General features: G+C 46.4%; 1 protein-coding gene across 1 annotated transcript in view; it reads left to right on the top strand.

Moving 5' to 3' along the window:
* LOC124718786 overlaps positions 1 to 19,238 on the top strand; it is a 480,197-nt gene that overhangs the window by 167,244 nt on the left and 293,715 nt on the right. Inside the window, exon 5 of the mRNA XM_047244394.1 lies at positions 9,150 to 9,289. Coding sequence (XP_047100350.1) covers positions 9,150 to 9,289 — 140 coding nt within the window. The remainder of the gene's footprint in view (positions 1 to 9,149; positions 9,290 to 19,238) is intronic.

The raw sequence follows: 19,238 nt of genomic DNA, 5'->3' as shown, positions 1-19,238 counted from the left end.
ACACCAAACAGCAGTACGGTGGGGTAGACAAGAGACAAATCAACAACTGTGCAAGACAACCTCAGCAAAGGCAGTAAGAAAATATTTGGGAGGGACAAGCTAAATTATGAAAATACTACCGGCGATTTCGCCACGACAAGGAGAAACTTAAAATACCATAAGAAGTGAACTGCAATTAACACGATTCATAAGCGTCGGACTGAAAAGCTTCACAGTCAGTCTTTCCATTACTACAAACACTTAACAGTACCCCCACTCGTCGACGCTATCAGAGTGTCAAATTACTCGTTATACCTGTAGATAACAGAGTTTAGCAAGCCGTGGGCCGACTTAGGTTCCTTAATAAGACAAGCAATGATTCGGTCCCCATTTACTTTAAAGCAGCTGAATAGATGACAATGCCGATATCAATACTCTCCTTCGAAGCAGTACTCTAACTGGAGACTGCAGTACCGAAGCAAAGCTTACAGCACTCACAAATCTGATGTACGCCTCACCAAAGTGCACCTTTTTATAATTCTTATGTTCACCTCATACACCAAACTTGCCTTTAATTCTTCGTCGAAATCCAAGGGCAGAACCAAGAAATCGCTTTTCAGCCCTCGAATCATCACACGATGACAACCATCGGGACAGCACCGGCCCCCCACACTAGGATCTTCGAGCCCACGGCTCTCCTTCCCTACCCGACCACCCGACTGCTTCTGCGGGGACCACCGGCCGAGCGGCCTTGCCCTCCGACACCGATGTCGCTCCTCGCGCACAGTCCAGAGCTCACTCCCAGAAACCCCCTTCTTCCTCGTTCTGCCACCTCGCGCTGCGTGGGAAGCCAACTAGCCAGAGATATGCGGCGACTAGAGACTCCAATCCGATCCCGATATTGACATCGCGGCGAGTACTGAGAAGGCGTGTGATTTCGAAAACAAAAAATAATTTAAATAGCGAGCTGTACCGGCTCAGATATCGTGCCAAATTCCGTCCAATTGGCACGAGCTGGTCGGAGGGCCCTGCCCATAATGCTCCAAACGTTCTCTATTGGAGAGAGATCCGACGACCTTGCTGGTCAAAATGGGATTTGGCAAACACGAAGACGAGCCCTAGGAAACTCTCAGCGTGTGTGGGCAGACATTAACTTGCTGAAATGTGAGCCCAGAATGGCTTGCCTTGAAGGGCAACAAGATGGAGAGCAGAATATCGTCGACGTACCGTAAGTCTGCCGCGGATGACAACCAAAAGGTACCCCAGACCATCGCTGCTTTTCTCGGGCCACATGGCAGATTGGTGTCATACCGCTGCCTGGGGCGTCCCCAGGCACGTCTTCCCTGCGGTCTCACTGACTGAATCAGAAGTGTCTTCACGTCGAACTGTGCCCCGATGGCCAGAGAAGACGAGTGTGGGGGCTGACAACCGGTGAAACCCATCTCTTTTTTTTTTTGTTACGCAACTTTCGGTTCTACAATAACCTATGAAACCTTTCCTCAGGATTTCTATCTCTTGCTTAATAATAACAAATGAAATCTTCCCTTTGAAATTTATTCTCTTTCTCAATCTTCGCATACAAATTTAATTGCTGCTTATTAAAAGTTATTTTCTGATTATTTGGACGAGTCGTTACCTGCAATAACCCAAAACTGTTCCTTACCTTTTTTACTGTTACTGGATCGCCATCTGACTGCTACATCGATCTGCGACATAAATATACTTACTCTGGTTTACTATACTCTATTAACTGCTGGTGGGCTGTCATAATAAGTGGCTGTATTTATTACCAAAGCTGACGTTATTCTTTAATAGCAAAGCTGACGTTATTCTTTAATCAATTTGACTGAAGTTACGTAATTCGTAGTTACACTTTTTCTTGACAACAATAAAATTTTTGCCAAGTTTTACATTCATGGTTTTTGGGATGTATTATAATCAGTAATGCAACATTGCTGGCAAAAATTAATTATATTATGAAAACGTTTCTTCAAATTTTTACTGCTGGTAATGAAATGATTTTACAAACGTTCAAATGGGACTTACTTTTTACAATAATCTTACAACTAGCATTGTGCAAACATACCTGCAGTAGTCTTGAGTTTCACAGAGACAATAATTCAATAACATTAGTTCCTCTTATGATAATAATTAGCTGATGTCTCTGTACATCCGTTTATAATCTCTTGTAAATCATAGCTGGTGGCTGGCAGGCACACCGCTCCTCTCAGCCTCTCGCTTCAGACCTGCTACCGACTCGCTTCACATCTCGCTTACTACTGTTTTCCTACGAATGCTAAAGACCGGTCTCTCCTGCCAACAATGCTTTCTGGTGCAGACAATCCCTGCCACCATTACAAAATGTATCAATAAACGGTCTTTCCCGCTCTTTTCTTAAAATGTATTCATACCCGGTCTCTCCCGCCCTTTTTAAAATTGTATCAATTTTCGGTCTTTCTTGCCAACAATACTTTGGTGCAGACATTCCTTGCTGCCACAATTATTTCCAACATGACAAATATTAATTCTTCCTACTTAATCCTATTAATAAAATATAAACATCTTTCATAAATTGTGGTTTGACAATACACAATAGAAATATACACGTCTTACACCGGGACTGATGGTTTGGGGTGCCATTTCACTTCATAGCAGTAGAAGTGTCTTCACTGATGAGTCCCGTGTCGACATGACCAGAGAAGACGTGTGTGTAGGCGGCCTGGACAGCAGAGGGCTACCGGGCTGACTGTTACTCGCCGTACGGTCTGACAGTCGGGAGTGACGGTTTGGGCGCCACTTCACTTCATAGCAGCAGCCTTTTGGGTAGCATCCGCGGCACACTTGCGGGTGTTTTCTTTTTTGAGTCGTGTGACTGGTCTGAAGTGGCCCGCTACGAATTCCTCTCCTGTGGCAACCTCTTCATCTCAGAGTAGCACTTGCAACTAACGTCCTCAACTACTTGCTGGATGCATTCCAGTTCTGCCTTCTTCTATAGTTTCCGCCCTGTACAGCTCCCTCCACTACCGTGGAGGTCATTCCCTGATGCCTTAACAGACGTCCTATCATCCTGCTCCTCCTTGTCAGTGTTTTCCACATATTTCATTGCTCTCCGGTTCTTCACAGAGCCCCCTCATTCCTTACCTTATCAGCGCACCCAGTTTTCAACATTCGTCAGTAGTAGCACATCTCGAATGTTTTAGATTTTCTTCTGTTACGGTTTTCCCACAGTCCATGTTTCACACTCATACAATGCCGTGTTCCCAACGTAAATTCTCAGAAATTTCTTCTTCTAATTGAAGCCTTTGTTTGACACTAGTAGACTTCTCTTGGGCAGGAATGCTCTTTTTCGCAGTGCTAATCCGCTTTCTATGTCCTACGTGTTCCCTCTGCCTTTGGTTATTTTGCTGCCTAGGTTGTAGAACTTCTTAACTTCGTCTATTTCGTGACCATCAATCCTGCTGCTAAGTTTCTCGTTGTTCTCATTCCTGCTACTTCTCATTAGTTTCCTGTTTCTTCGATTTACTCTCAATCCATATTCTGTACTCATTAGACTGCTCAGTCCATTCAGCAGTTCATGTAATTCTCTTTCACTTCCACTCAGGATGGCAATGTGATAAGCAAATCGTATCTTTCATATCCTTTCACTTTGAATTTTATTTGCACTGCCGAACCTCTTTTATTTCCATCATTGCTTCTTCGACGAGCACATTGAACAGTAGGGGCGAAAGACTACGTCCCTGTCTTACACCCATTTTAAACCGAGCGCTTCGTGGTCGTCCACTCTTATTATTCCCTCTTGGCTCTTGTACATGTTATGTATTAACCGTCTCTCCCTATAACTTACTCCTGTTTTTCTCAGAATTTCGAACATCTTGCACCATTTTACTTTGTCGAACCCTTTTTCCAGGTCGAAGTATCCTATGAACGTGTCTCGATTTTTCTTTATTGTTGCTTCCATTATCAACTGTCACGTCAGGATTGCCTTTACGTTTCCTAAAGGCAAACTGATCGTCAGCTAACACCTCCTCAATTTTCTTTTCCATTCTCCTGTACGTTATTCTTTTCAGCAACTTGGATGCATGAGCTGTTGAGATGATCGTGCGATAATTCTCGTACTTGTCAGCTCTTGCAGTCTTTGGAATTGTGTGGATGATATTTTTCCAAAGTCACATGGAATGTTGCCAGACTCATACATTCTACACACCAACGTGAATACTCGTTTTGTTGCGACTTCCCTCAATGATTTTAGAAATTCTGGTGTAATGTTATCTATCCCTTCTGCCTTATTTGGCCTTTTGTTCTCCAAGGTTTTCTTAAATTTTGATTCTGATACTGGATCCCCTACCTCTTATAAATGGACTCCTCTTTCTTCATCTGTCACATCAGACAAATATTCCTCCTTGCGGTACGTCGACGATATTGTACGTCTCGGTTTTTACCTGCCCTTCATAACAATCTGTCCTCTGCTCAGAGAAACAAAAGAGCACCAAGTGGCGTAGTGGGTGTCGAGAATCAAAACGATCAGCTATGAAAAGCGTTGCGATAGCAACGGTAGCTCACAGCCTGGTTCAAGCTGACGCAGCGAGTACACATAATAGCAAAATTTGCAGCGCCGGAAGAGGGCGGATGGGTGGGTGGACGAAACATCGTGCAGAAAATTGGAACAAGAACTCGGCCGAACTCCCGATAATCAGTCACACTGAGAAAAGATAAAAGACCACGACGAACCAAATATTCTGCATCCACAAACGTTTAACCGATTTTTGGAGAAAGCGAGAACTGATGCAACTGTGGGAGTCATTCCCGAACATTCGTAGACACGTAATAACAATAACACAGAAGTTCATAGCCCACCTGCCGAGGATGGAGAAATGACTCACGTGGAAGAAACAGTGAGATGGTTACAGTAAGGTCACAAGGTCATGTAGGAGTCTGGGATATACTATGAGAAATGTTTTATGCAGCAGCTGGTGCATACAGGTATGGAGACACTACGTTAGCGTGACTAAAACGGTCTAGGAAAACCATTGACATTCAAAACAGCTTCCAACAGTATAAATATAGGTCCTGTACGATTTTCAGAGGACGCTTATTCCATTCTTCGTGCAAAATAGTGGCGATTTCAGGTAACTTGGTGGCTACGGTGGCCAGGGGCAGTGCTGTACCCACAACACCAGCTGTGTGAACACGGGCGCTGCTGCCTCGGGACACAGCATCGCCGTTATGGAAGAAACTGTATTCCGTGTGTTGGTTACAATACGCCACAATGCTCAGATAATGGGGCCTTGCAGAGAGACAAAGTGGCCCATGTAATACCACGACACGGCTGCCAAAACCACCACCGGTTCTGCTGCATGTTTACACTTGAAGGTAAACCCGACCACAAGTTGCAAACAGAGTGCAGCTGGTCTCATCCGACCGAATGGCTCTCTTCCGTTGCTCGGCGGTCCGCGTTTTATGGCTTCGGCACCGCGTTTTCCTGTTACGGGCATTGTGTTTGGCCCTGCAGCTCGCTGCTTACGCAGAACCCTTCGTGTTGTTTTGGTGCTGACAGGGTTGAGGATTCGACACTCAGTTCCTCCTCATATCTTTTGTCACAGTACTCCCCGTCACCACCACGGTGGCTTAGCGGATGACGTTTTTCCGCTTTCCCGGTATGCGGTACAAACCTTCGAGATTGTGTCTCCTGAAACGTTAGACTTCGTCTTCCTCGGTTACGAAAGCACTCGCCATAAGAGCATCAAGAATTCCCCCCCTTTCGAATCCACGTAGCTGCGACATAATGTACGCACAACTACACAGAACACAGTTCGGACCAGACACAGCAGCGCAGCCTGCAGCCGCGGCCAGCAGCTGCATTTATGTTCGAGCGTACGTTCCTCGCGGTGTTCGAGGATTGTCGCCGGACCCCTGCAGGTAGTAGCAGTAAGAGAGATGCTCAGTGTACGCCCACTAACTGTGACGTAAGACGAACACCTGACGAGTGTGGACGATACAGAACTAATGTTAAAGTGACACGTTCCACATCATTACGAAACGTCGTCTTCATGATCTATGGAACAAGGATTATACATGTATGTGTGTATGAAAGGTTGTAACAGCCTAGCAATGAACTACGTCATCTAAGATAGAAAGGGGATGCGATAACGTGGGATGTACTGTATTTCCAGAAATATTTTACACAGTGCCAGATATGTAGACAGGAAGGCCATTTGGTTACTGTAAGCTAAATAAAAACGCGTGGCTACAAATTTAACCGTCAATATTAATGTGTTAGCGGATAGTATTAGTCGCTGTCTTAGGCTTATCCCAGACGACGAATTACTGTTTGGTAGTAACTGCAGTTATATCGATATATATTTCCCAAAAAAATTGTCCGCTACTCGAACCGTGTGGTGGTGGGTGTGAGCTAAACCACACGATGAGTTGGAGGCACGTACTGACTTATACATCTTAAGTTATGGCCATTCTTTTAGAGATATGTTTTTAGTTATGTTGCAACATTTTGAAGCAGTTTGGTAATGGAGGAAAGACGAAGAGGTGAAGGAGCTTACACAGGATAGGATAGCGTGAAGAGGTGCGTCAAAGCAGTACCATAACGACGTTGATTGCAGTCACTACTTACAAGGTAATTGCCTTTCAGTACGGCATTTACGTGGTACTCATAAATGAAGTGATTATTTTTGCCAGCTACGAGTGCGATTATATAAATACAGGGTGACTCCTATTAGAATTTAAAAACCCTCGAACTACGTAGATGACGCTGAGACGAGGTGATTTAGAATGAGACATACTGGGCCGTAAATTTCGGGAAATGCCCCCAAAGTAGACGACAAATGATGACCGTGTGACGTCACCAGATGACGTACCCTGCCGCACATGCAGCGACTGAGCTTGTGGACGCCGCCGTCTTCGTAAGAGGTACACATCGATCCACTGCACTAGGCTAGTCTGTTTTCGAACAAGTTTTGTAGATATGATCTGTTGCTAACGTGCAAGTTACAAAGTTATTGTCCTCGCTATAACCGAGCAAGAGCTGTTCTTATTTTTTTGTTTCTTTCCTTTTATCCATTCGTTTTTTATTTAGAGGCTTTATTTAGTAAAGAGCACGCGTGTCATTTACTGGTAGCGATGAAATTCTGAAGGTTATACTTGCTTACTTGTGACGCAATACAGTACTTTGCAATTAGCGAGCAGAAAGCAGGAGACCGGTAAATAAAATAATAAATCTTATCTCAGTATAAACACGTAAGTGCCTAAGGCAGTGCAGGGAAACACAGCCTGCCAGTCGCGAGACTCGAACCCCGCACCCCACGCGCCAAAGCCGCTACACCGACGTCGACACTCGACTTGGGCTGCGATGAACGAGTGCGAAGCGGCGCTTGCAGTGACGTCAGCTGTTCAACATCCGTCATCCACGTCTGGGGTATTCCGCATTCGCTGTCCCGTGTGTCTCTTCTACTAAATAACTTGTCTTATCGTTATCTACGCCTCTTCGGGATTCTTAAACTTTAATAAGAATCACCCTGTGTAGTAGGGTAAGTCATTTATTTTCGCTAAGTGTTGTGTGCGGACTACTGCAGTGAATTTCAGTTCCTCTTTACAAGAGACTATCCCAAAACAGGTAATATCTTCTAACACTACGATTAAGGATAACTTCATAGTTGTTGACTCGGTTTGCTGCGACCACCACGCGATCGGTTCTTCATCTCTGTGACTCACACGCGTTTGACTATCCCAAAACAGGTAATATCTTCTAACACTACGATTAAGGATAACTTCATAGTTGTTGACTCGGTTTGCTGCGACCACCACGCGATCGGTTCTTCATCTCTGCGACTCACACGCGTTTGAACTCGCTTACCGTATTCTCCCTCTACAAGCTTTAACCACCAGACTTTCGTCCAGACTCTTTGACGTCTCAGGATGTATTATGCTACGAACCGATCCTTCTTTTAGACAAGTTGAGCCACAAGTAGATTTTTCCCAATTCGCTTCAGTACCTTCTCATTCTAGCCGTCCAGTCTTCAATGTTCCCTGTAGCGCCACAGTAGAAAGCTTGTAGTCCAAACAAGTGCAGTCGGAATAGACTTCCTACAGATGAGTTTATATCTGATGTTACGAAATTTCTCTTTTTCGGAAATGAATGTGTCGTTGTTGTCTGTTGCAAATGTATCTTCACTACTGCGGCCGCCGCCAGTTACTTTGGTATCTTATGTTGGTATTCGTGTTACGACTGTTTTCCAAGAGCCGGCCGGAGTGCCCGTGCGGTTCTAGGCGCTACAGTCTGGAGCCGAGCGACCGCTACGGTCGCAGGTTCGAATCCTGCCTCGGGCACGGATGTGTGTGATGTCCTTAGGTTAGTTAGGTTTAAGTAGTTCTAAGTTCTAGGCGACTGATGACCTCAGAAGTTAAGTCGCATACTGCTCAGAGCCATTTGAACCATTTGTTTTCCAAGACACTATATAGTCCGATCGACTGACCTTACAAGTCGCTTAATACCTGTAACAGAATCAGAATGTCAGCCCCAGACGGAAAAGATTTTAATTGCCCTTCTCGATGTTTAATTCGCTTTACAAATGTCTCTTTAGTTTCCTTTATTGCTTTCTCAGTTTATCGATAGCGTTGGAAGTAGGCTGCAAGGCTGTCTCGTTGCCTCACAATCGTATGCCGAGTCTACTAACGAAAATCTCTTTGTCATTTCCAACCCTTTATATTTATTTTTATTTGTCGATTTATTTATTTAATATATAATGATTAGGACAATAAGGCCTTCTCTTACATCGGAACAGGATTCGACGTGCACAATACACGGTAGTTAGCCTTTAAGAAATAATAATTTTATATGACAGATAGTATTTAAGTACTCTGAGAAAAAACCTCAGACTTGGAGGTGGACGAAGGCGGGAGTCGTTAACTGTGCGTCGTTGCCAGCGGGGGAGTGGACCTGCACCGCCGCCAGGTGATGACCTCTGTGTGTTTGTATGCACGTGTGTGAGCACAACAGCCGAGTCTTGACACTCGCCCAGCATCCGTCTGAGAACAGCCTGTGCAGTGCCTCCTGCCACCGCGCTCAGAACAGACCAGTTGTGCGACAGAGCTGTGTATTGCCGGCAGCGGCTGCGCCCCGTTCCCCCTGTGAGACGGGGCGTGGCCCCCGCGTGTTGCAGGCGCGGCCGGCAACCCCGACGCGAAGCGGCTGTACGACGACCTGCTGAGCAACTACAACAAGCTGGTGCGGCCCGTCGTCAACGTCAGCGACGCGCTCACCGTCAAGATCAAGCTCAAGCTGTCCCAGCTCATAGACGTGGTGAGTACCGCAGCACAAGTGTCCCAATGTAATGTTTTGTGTTTTTCGACAAAGCAGAGGTTACAGGTGTGAGAGGGAGGGCAGTAACGCTCTTTAATACTGGCGTCCAAACTTTTCGCAAAATATCCGAAAAATTAGCTTAAATTGAAAGTCGGACGGCCGGGGTCGTAAATACTGCCGAGACGGCCTGCCCCTCGTACCTGTTCAGTTGTTTCGACAAACGCCGGTTGCTTAGAAATAACGACTTACATTTCAGATAATTTCTCCCGATACTTTCCTGATACGTTGGAACGTCGCATATACGTTGCCCCGTCAAAAGAATCCGGACGGCCCTGTGTGAAGCCGCACTGGCCATCACACGTCAGCAGACGCGGACCCTTCACTGTGAGAGGAGGCGGGCAGCATTGTGCTGGTTAAAACTGTGTGCCGGCCCGAGACTCCAACTCGGGACCTTTGCCTTTCGCGGGCAAGTGCTCTACCGACTGAGCTACCCAAGCACGACTCACGCCCCCTCCTCACAGCTTTAATTCCGCCAGTATCTCCTCTCCTACAGAAGCTCTCCTGAGAACCTCGCAGAACTAGCACTCCTGAAAGAAAGGATACTGCGGAGACATGGCTTAGCCAAAGCCTGAGGGATGTTTCCAGGACGAGAGTTTCACTCTGCAGCGGAGTGTGCGCTGATATGAAACTTCCTGGCAGATTAAAAACACTTGCCCGCGAAAGGCAAGGTCCCGAGTTCGAGTCTCGGTCCGGCACACAGTTTCAATCTGCCAGGAAGTTTCATATCAGCGGACACTCGGATGCAGAGTGAAAATCTCATTCCAGTATTATGTTGTCAGCAGAGAAGCAGTGCGTCACTTAGGGGAGTTAGCTGATCATTGGATGTCACGTCGTAACAAGTCCATCAGAGACATTTCCACCCCTCTAAACGTGCCATTCTGAAGTGGAAACACCTCGCAGTCGCAGCTGAAGAACGACCACGGAGACCTCGCGTACAGACTAACAGCGACCGGAGAGTGGCCGAATCAGCAGGAGGAGTTACTGTAAGTTCCAAGGTGCTGACAGCAGTGCAGCTGACGCAGTGGCTCTGGGTAGGGAGTTAAGAGGAATGTGGCAGCTCCTGGTAAGCCACACATTCGTGCAGCCAGTGCTAAGCGACATTTCCGACGCCGCTGCTCTGTTAGTGGCAGTGAGACGAGTGGGGAACCACGCTGCAGTCTGTGGCAGTGCGAGGGAAGCGCATGCCGCAGCTTCGCGGCCAGAGCCCGACCTCCACACTCGCACGTCGTCCCCACGTGCGCACCGGCCAGCAGCCGCCTACGGACAGGTCGCCTGAGCTACGAGCCTGTGGTGTGTGGTGGACAGCCGGCGCCCCAGACGGGCCCGCGTCACGCCAGTTTCGTCCATCTCGACGTCCGAGTGTGGCGCTCCTGGAACCGTCGTGGCGCGCTTACTGCAGAGATAACCTGCCGTTCGCGGCTGTGCGTCGCTCGTAAATCACACGGCTTGCTGGAGAACATTCGCAGGGGGACGTTAGCTCTTTGGAAGCACACATTTGCAGACTTCACGATACGCTAGCCGTGTTGTTTCCGAAAGGAAAGTACCCCATACAGTCACTAAGGACATCGGCGTATAAAAGTTTGATTACAAATGTGCAAAAGATGAAGTAACTTTCGCCATTCTCACTTTTTCTGTAACTTTAAGGATATTCTTATTTGACTGTTGTTTCTATTCAGTAGCAGAATCTTTAGAGTGCGTGAAAGAAAGTCCAAGATATCGTACTACGAGTACTTGAAGAACTGCTTTAGATCAAGCAAAAAAGAAACATTCTCCATTTAACTGTTACATTTCTTTTACATAATGTGTGTGTGTGTGTGTGTGTGTGTGTGTGTGTGTGTGTGTGGTGTGTTGTATAGCAGGACTCAAACGAAGTGCAGCTAACCTCGTAACTGGGTGCCTATGTCCACTCCACCGCGCTATCCTTGTGTGACGTACCAGAATGTCTTTGATGGTACCTCCTCATGAAGCCTTCAGTCGCTAATATGTTATTGATTGACATTTAATTATAACAAATCGTACCAAAATAACGGATTTTTGGGAGACCTTCAATCTGTAGTTGCTTTGAAACCGCATACTTCCATAACACGCAAGATATAACACGAAAACAACGAAATAATAAAATCTTTTAACCGCCAGTATAACCGTACAGGTCGTTTGTCTACAACCAGTTATATAGATACCGAGAGTTCCTGAATGTGCTGCTACCTCGGAACACCATACACTCATAAGGCGTCACTTGTAACCTTACATATTTTTATTGTTACTGTGATAATTCTTTAAGACCTGTAATTCAGTGACATCTAATGGGGAAATTAAGCAGGGTATGTCATTAAGAATTAAGTACAATATTCTTTTCAAGTTAGTACCACTTTTTCACCTAATGTAGCCTTTCCACTATCGGGGCAATAATCTAGACGTGGTAGATGTACCACATAAAGTAGATATAAATAAAAACTGATGAGATATTACCGCAGAGTGGGTACCACTCCCACCTCCAAGGACACTGCACTAAGAACGTTGGTCCGAATCTTCATCTGTTTCGTGATTTGCTGACGGACAATGTTAAAAATATATTGGAAAGTTTGTCGTGAGATTCGTAACTGTCTGAAAGAGTGCTCTGCAAATTTTTTGAGCTCCTGGTAGAAGTGGTGACAGCATCCGTAGTGTAGGCGTTCTGCACGCCGTTCCTCCTCTTGCTTCTCCTTGCCAGTAACCACAAAAAAAAATCACTACGACAGTCATCAGACGACGCGGAGAATACAGCCTACACCTCACAGCACTCTCTGCTGCACGCCTAAGGCTCCCGCCGAGCAGCGAAGCTGCAGCTGACTGCGAGAGACGGGCGAAGCGGGTCCGCCGTGCAGTTCTTGCCACGACAGAACTCTGTTTCGCATTACGTGGAGTAAATAGTGGAGAGCATAGTGTGAGTGCGCACTGGAATGTGACTCGCACTCTGGCGCTTTACCGAGACACTGCCTGGAGGGTGTTTTCGGGAGTTCCAGCGAGGTGCTTCAGTGAGAGCCACTTCCAGTTCCAGTGGCAGTCGCCGCTGCAGCAGCAGTGGCCGCAGCCCATTCGTCCAAAGAGCATCCGCCGCTGTTCTGGATGGGGCACTGTACTCTGCAGGACTACGTGAAACGTACAATGATATATTGAGGCGGATTTACAAAGCATCGCTCGTGCCAAACTGAGCTTGCCCTTTTCTCCCAACATATTCTGCAAGGGCAGCAGCTAGGTTCCATGTTCCTAGATTACCGGAAAGCTTTTGACACGATGCTCCACTGCAGACTGTTAACGAAGATACAATACAGAACAGGTTCCCAGATTTGAGAGTGGCTCGTATACGTCTTGAGTGACAGAAGCCAGTGCGTTGTCCTCTCCAGAGACAAGAGTATCGTCAGCAGTGTCATAGAACTCTAGGGGGGCAGCATTCTGTGGTTCTTTGCTGACGATGCTGTGGTGTACGGAAAGGTGCCGCCATTGAGTGACTGCAGGGGGATTCAGGACGACTTGTACAAAATTTGCAACCGCTCTGATGAACGGCAGGTTGCTCTAAGTGTAAGAAAATGTAAGTTATTGCATTTGAGTGGGAAGAAAGAAACAGTTCTGTAGTGCTCCAATACAATGTCGGGGGTGTGCTGCTTAAATATCCAGGCGCAAAGCTGCGATGCGGTGTGAAATGGAACGAGTCTGTAAGAACGGTAGCAGGGAAGCCGAATGGTCGACTACGGTTTATTTGTCGAATTTCAGGAAAGTATTGGCGATCTGTAAGGAACGACGCACGCACAACACTAGTGCGACTAATTCTTAAGTTCGTGTTGACTGTTCTGGATCCCATCAGCTGCGATTGAAAGAGGACGTCGAGGCAGTTCAGATGCGGGCTGCCAAACTTATTACCTGTAGATACGATCAACAAGCAAGTGTTACGGATATTCCTTGAGAACTCAATTGGGAATCTCTGGAGGGAAGGCGACGTTCTTTTGGAGGAATACTATTGAGAAAATTTACAGAAGCGGAATTTGAAGTTGGCCACACGACGATGCTACTGGCGTCAATTTCCATTACGTGTGAGGACCTCGAAGACGAGACGAATTAGGGCCCATACGGAGGCACACAGACAGTCGTTGTTCCCTGGCTATGTTTCTGAACGGAAACGGCTACTAGTGGCGCGAGGTACTAAACAATACACACTTCACGGTGGCTTGCGGGGTGTACATGTAGAGATAGGTGTGGAGGTGTTGGGTGTCTGTGCGACACTGAATACGTGTGTCGTTTGGAAATATAATTGTAGTCACTTCAGTAGTTTTGTTCAGTGGTACCCGTACCTGGTTTTTGGTCGGGGGTAGCGACGCTGTTTACACCGACACGAGGAGCACCTCTGCGTTCATTGTCTGTGACAAACTGTAGCTTCGAGAAGCAGCACTGGTCCCACGGGAATACGCTCTCTTTCCCGACCGCCGTGTGTCACTGGAGTCGGGGCAACGTGGGAACACGCAACTACCGTTATCCAAGATGGCGGGCGTGACGTAACAGACACACCCCCAGTGACGTCAATCAAGGTGGCGGATTTTGGCGGGAAGTTTGAATTTTGGCGGGAAGACGGTAAATTGGGCTACCTCCACTAACCTAACCTCCCCTCCCCCAGGAAATGGCGGGAAGTTCAAATTCCAACATGATAATGCGTCACACCTAGGAAAATGGCGGGGAAAATGGATTTGTCTCTATTATGTAACCAATTTCAAGCACGTGTGTTCGTCACTGGGTCTGGACTACGACTGGCTCAGTTCGTATCGTCGCCACCAGAGAGCGCCACTGCCAAGTCAGATCGTGACGCAAGTACCGTTATTCGAGATGGCTGCATCCAGTGCACCCACCACGTGGCTTGGTAAGCAGAGGACGCTGTCTTGACGTCGGCTGATGATGCGAGTACCGTTATTCAAGATGGCGACAATTTTTTTTTTTCTCCACTCAGATGACCGGAATTGGTGGTGCACATTCAGTCTTTGCTGAGCTGTCGTTGTCAAACCATCGTCATGTGTTCGATCATCGAGATGAATGTGAAGGACAGAACAGCTTTCAATAGCTGCATTACATTTAGACATTCGAGGGAGGACTGTAGCCGCAGTTTACTACATCACGCATGGAAGAGTATGATAATGGAGGAGTGTAGGAGGAATAAGTACATGAATTCTGTTCAGCAGATTTCGGCATTGCAGAGGGATGGAGCCAGGATGCATATCGTAACCAGCACATGCTCATGCGCAAACTGCCGAAATATTCATCATGAAGCACTCACTCTCCCAAAACGAAAGAGACGTCCAGTTGATGTCAGCTCGCTTCGGTCTAAGCATATTCGTACACTCCATATATACCATTGAAGATCAGCTGCTCACCCCCCATCCTCGTTGCCGTGCCGAATGTGTTCTATCGATGAGTTATTGATGTTTGAGCGGGATGAGTTTAACAGCTATGTTGTTTCTAAGCATACAGTCGAGGACTGCCCCCATAGCCTCCTACATGCGGAATGGAAGCACGCATTAATGCTCGAACATATGAATGGGAAGAATACGGTCCTGGGTATAAATGCGTTGCAGCGAGATGCTTTAAAGATGCATTACCCATCTCACGGAAACATCTGCTATTGTCGGAACTGTGTGCCTTTTCTAAAAGCACCGTATAAGCTCCCAGCCCACAAGAGACGACTGCCTCCGATCCAGCATACCGAAGAACTGATCTAGTTCACGAGCTCACCGCTAGAGGGCACTTCGATAGGTCATGTGATCACACGATTCAGCCAATATGAACACGACATCATGATGACGTAGGTGGACTCAGCAGCTGCTCGATCTCTGTTCAGGTCAGTCAGTCATTCAAGATGAAGCGTCAGTCACCACAGCAGCAGCAGCAGCAGAATAGGAAGAGGAAGCAGCAGAAGAGTAAGTATCTATTTCGCAAAATTACTATTACTATTATTATCATTATTATTTCTGTAGCAGCAGCATATTATGCTTACGAATATGCTCTTTTTCCGCTAGCTTCACCCGTGACGTCAGCATCAGCAGGTTCCAACCTGTCGGGACCCGCGAAGTTTCACAAGACGGCAGCCTGTCAACTGTATTAGTGCTCGAAAGTGTGTCCAAAAATATTAAAGTTAGGTTTTCTGACTACGAATGGGATGAACTCTGTCGTGTAAAAACATACATCAGGAAGCATATGACTAACGAATACGCTCCGTCCCACTCCTACCAGGACATGTACTGTCGCAATCTAACTGTTTTCTATCAACGTATGACGATGTTACAGTAAGAATTAAAAGTGTTGAGGGTCATAGTATTTTCATGCAGTACTCGTCTATTGATAACTTATTCAGTCTAGACGTGGCAGTAACTAGTACAATAGAGAGTCTAAATAGATGGCGCCCGTATGTTGAAGCTGTATACAGTGACATCATGAACAGGCTTTACACATGTAGCATTCACATAGAAGATATAGATTATTGGTTTAGTACCTGTATAACTGGAGTGCCGACGTCTTGTGCTATTCCTCGATTAGGTGCTGAAAATGCTGAACTCAAATTTACTGATGGAATACCAGACTATTGCAATGCGCCTATCACATTATGAGATATATGTGCTGAATTTGAGGGATATAACAAGCAGCTACTTTCCTAATACTGTACTTCTGCTGTATCGTTTGAAAAAGAATGAAGTTATTTTTTTCCATGCTGATCATAATTGTAGATCGTGAATAAATAAATATATTTATAATCTTAAATTTCTGTTTGTCTTTTTATTTCTCTTGACAAAAATGTCACATACGTTAATGCACGTTAGTATACGTTTATGGACGTTAATGTATGTGACACTCCTCCCTTGAAATACACCACTTGGAGTTCATTCTATCATGTAGCCGTTGTAGCTCAGCTGGTAAGGTGACTGCGCTACAGTGGCTACACATTCATATTGTTTACCACATAAAAGCCTGTTGCACGCCAGTAACCAGCACAGTAGGTATGGTGGCAGGCTGGGTGAAGCATCCTCGCCGCAAGGACTTTGTTGTAGGCGACTGGTCCTGTGATGACGACCAGGACCAGTAGACCGATAAGAAGAAGAAGAATGGAGCACTCCTTCCTGACAGCATACGAGCGATGATTGTAGGTCCTTCCAACTGTGGTAAGATAAATGTCCTCATGGCTCTGTTAGCGCACATAAACGGAGTCCGATTCGAGCATCTTTTCGTCTTCTCCAAAACACTCTTTGAACCCAGGCACCAATTACTGCAGAAAATACTAGATGTGGTAGATGGTGTAACGTACAGAGCACTCCGTGAAAGCGAAGACATCCTCCCACCTGAAGAGGTAAAGCCTAACACTGTCATCATATTTGACGATGTGGCTGTTGAAAAGCAGGATCAAATCTGTAGATATTTTTGATTTGGTCGTCATATGCGTGTTGACGAATTTTATCTGAGTCAGACATACAGGGTGATTCAAAAAGAATACCACAACTTTAGGAATTTAAAACTCTGCAACGACCTAAGGCAGAGCTAAGCACTATCTGTCGGCGAATTAAGGGAGCTATAAAGTTTCATTTAGTTGTACATTTGTTCGCCATTTCAGCCAATAAAGTTTTTGGTCCCTTTTTCTTCGAAGGTGCTACTGTAACTGGACTACAGTATCTGGAGACGTTAGAGAATTGGCTGTTCCCTCAGCTCGAACAAGAAGCACAACAATTCATATTTCAGCAGGATGGAGCGCCACCACATTGGCACTTATCTGTCCGTAACTACCTGAACGTCAACTACCCGAGGCGATGGATCGGCCGCCAGGCAGCCCGTGACAGAGCACTTCATCACTGGCCTCCAAGAAGCCCTGATCTTACCCCCTGCGATTTTTTCTTATGGGGGTATGTTAAGGATATGGTGTTTCGGCCACCTCTCCCAGCCACCATTGATGATTTGAAAAGAGAAATAACAGCAGCTATCCAAACTGTTACGCCTGATATGCTACAGAGAGTGTGGAACGAGTTGGAGCATCGGGTTAATATTGCTCGTGTGTCTGGAGGGGGCCATATTGAACATCTCTGAACTTGTTTTTGAGTGGAAAAAAAAACCTTTTTAAATACTCTTTGTAATGATGTATAACAGAAGGTTATATTATGTTTCTTTCATTAAATACACATTTTTAAAGTTGTGGTATTCTTTTTGAATCACCCTGTATTCCAGAATCCCAAAACAGTTGATGAGCGATAACGCCAACCTCATTATAGGCTTCAAACAAGACAATCGCAATTTAAAACACATTTACCAGGCTCATGTAGGGACCGACATGTCATACAATGAATTTGTAAAGGTATGTACTGATTGTTGGAACTACTCACAATACGGGTTTCTCGTTATTGATAAAAGTCGGAAACTGAATGACGGTAGATACAGCCGGAACTTCCAGGAGTTTCTCCAGACATAAGAAAATGGCTGAGCACAGCGGGACATTATCCGACACTGCGCCGTCGTGTTCCACCCCGTGAGCATGTTTCAGGTCAGCAGCTACCGTGGGGCGTAATAACTGGCGAATGGAAACGTATTGCGAACGGCACGCATTTTAATCTTGCTTGTCATTTGAGGCCATACAATAAGCAACTAACCACTTATCCCTTTAAAAATCATCGACAGTTATATAAGCAAAGCTGCAGACGTGTAGAACCACCGTTCACTTACGAGCTGCTCCCCAAACACGAGTCGGAACGGCACGGCCCCGGCTGCGCCTGACTGCACTCTCCGGTCCAGGAAACCAGACAGTCTCGTTCTGGCACGAGTCGTGTACGCAACGGACTGGTGTAGCAACGGCGACTCTGCGACGTGCGTGCGCTAAACTGTGCCTGCTTTCTCACCAAATGCGTCCAAACAGAACCGGAGCGCTGTTATTCTTACCTTTCTGTCCAACGACAGGCGCTGGTAAACGTCCGTCGGAGAACGAAGAACGTGTAGGGGTGGTTCTGCCGACTCGCATCGGATTCTGGAACAGAAACATTTAGATCGCCTCTTATATTAAAAAATATGTGTTTCCGTGTTTTGGCGAGTTACCAGCCTCTGGTATGCAGTATTTATGGCAGCTGCGACACGATTGGCGGGCGGGACGGGTTATATGTCGGTGGCTGGCTGCGGTTGCTCACTGAGCAGGGCTGCCAACCTGCGTGGAATGCCAGGCCTGCGATTCCCCTCATTATTAACCCACATTCCTGCTGCCGCTGCTGGCTGCCTGTGTTACAGGAAGCTGGCGCTGTCACCCTCTCTCCCTCCCCCCCCCCCCTCTCTCTCTCTTTCTCTCTCTTTCACGGCTATGACGGATCGCGCGCAGTGGGGAACCAGCGTCAAACGCTATGTGCGAGTGCACATACGGTAAGTTATTTGGCCTACCCGTGCCGCAGTTTAGGGTGAGGATCATCTACGGATGAAACTGCTCAACTAGACAGTCTCTTAATCTCACTGAAGCTCACATCGTGCAGTTCAAAACGAGAAGGAATGTCGCACAGCTACCGGGAGGAGAGATGAACGGGCTTACACCGGGCGAGTCTCCGTGTGTTCAGACTGATCGCAAACAGAGGGGGCCGCAGAAAGTATGTACGAATGTGGGAAAGTTAAGTTACAGAAACCTTTGCAGAAAAGAGAAACATTTCCATACAAATGATAAGAGTTCTGTGGCACACAAATAGTGAGCAACCGAGAGAAAGTTGAAAAGTGGCACGCATATACCGTGCGTCCTGTTTATCTCGACCATCCCAAATAAAGTTTTGTCCGGAAGCAAAATAAAAAGAATATTTCGAGCAAATGTTGTCCAGCTACCAGGGGGACTTGAACCAGCAGCCATTCGCATAACTTCGTTCATTGCAAA

The sequence above is a fragment of the Schistocerca piceifrons genome, chromosome 10 (genome assembly GCF_021461385.2).
Source record: "Schistocerca piceifrons isolate TAMUIC-IGC-003096 chromosome 10, iqSchPice1.1, whole genome shotgun sequence".
Lineage (NCBI taxonomy): Eukaryota > Metazoa > Arthropoda > Insecta > Orthoptera > Acrididae > Schistocerca > Schistocerca piceifrons.
This window is presented reverse-complemented; position numbering and strand designations above follow the sequence as displayed.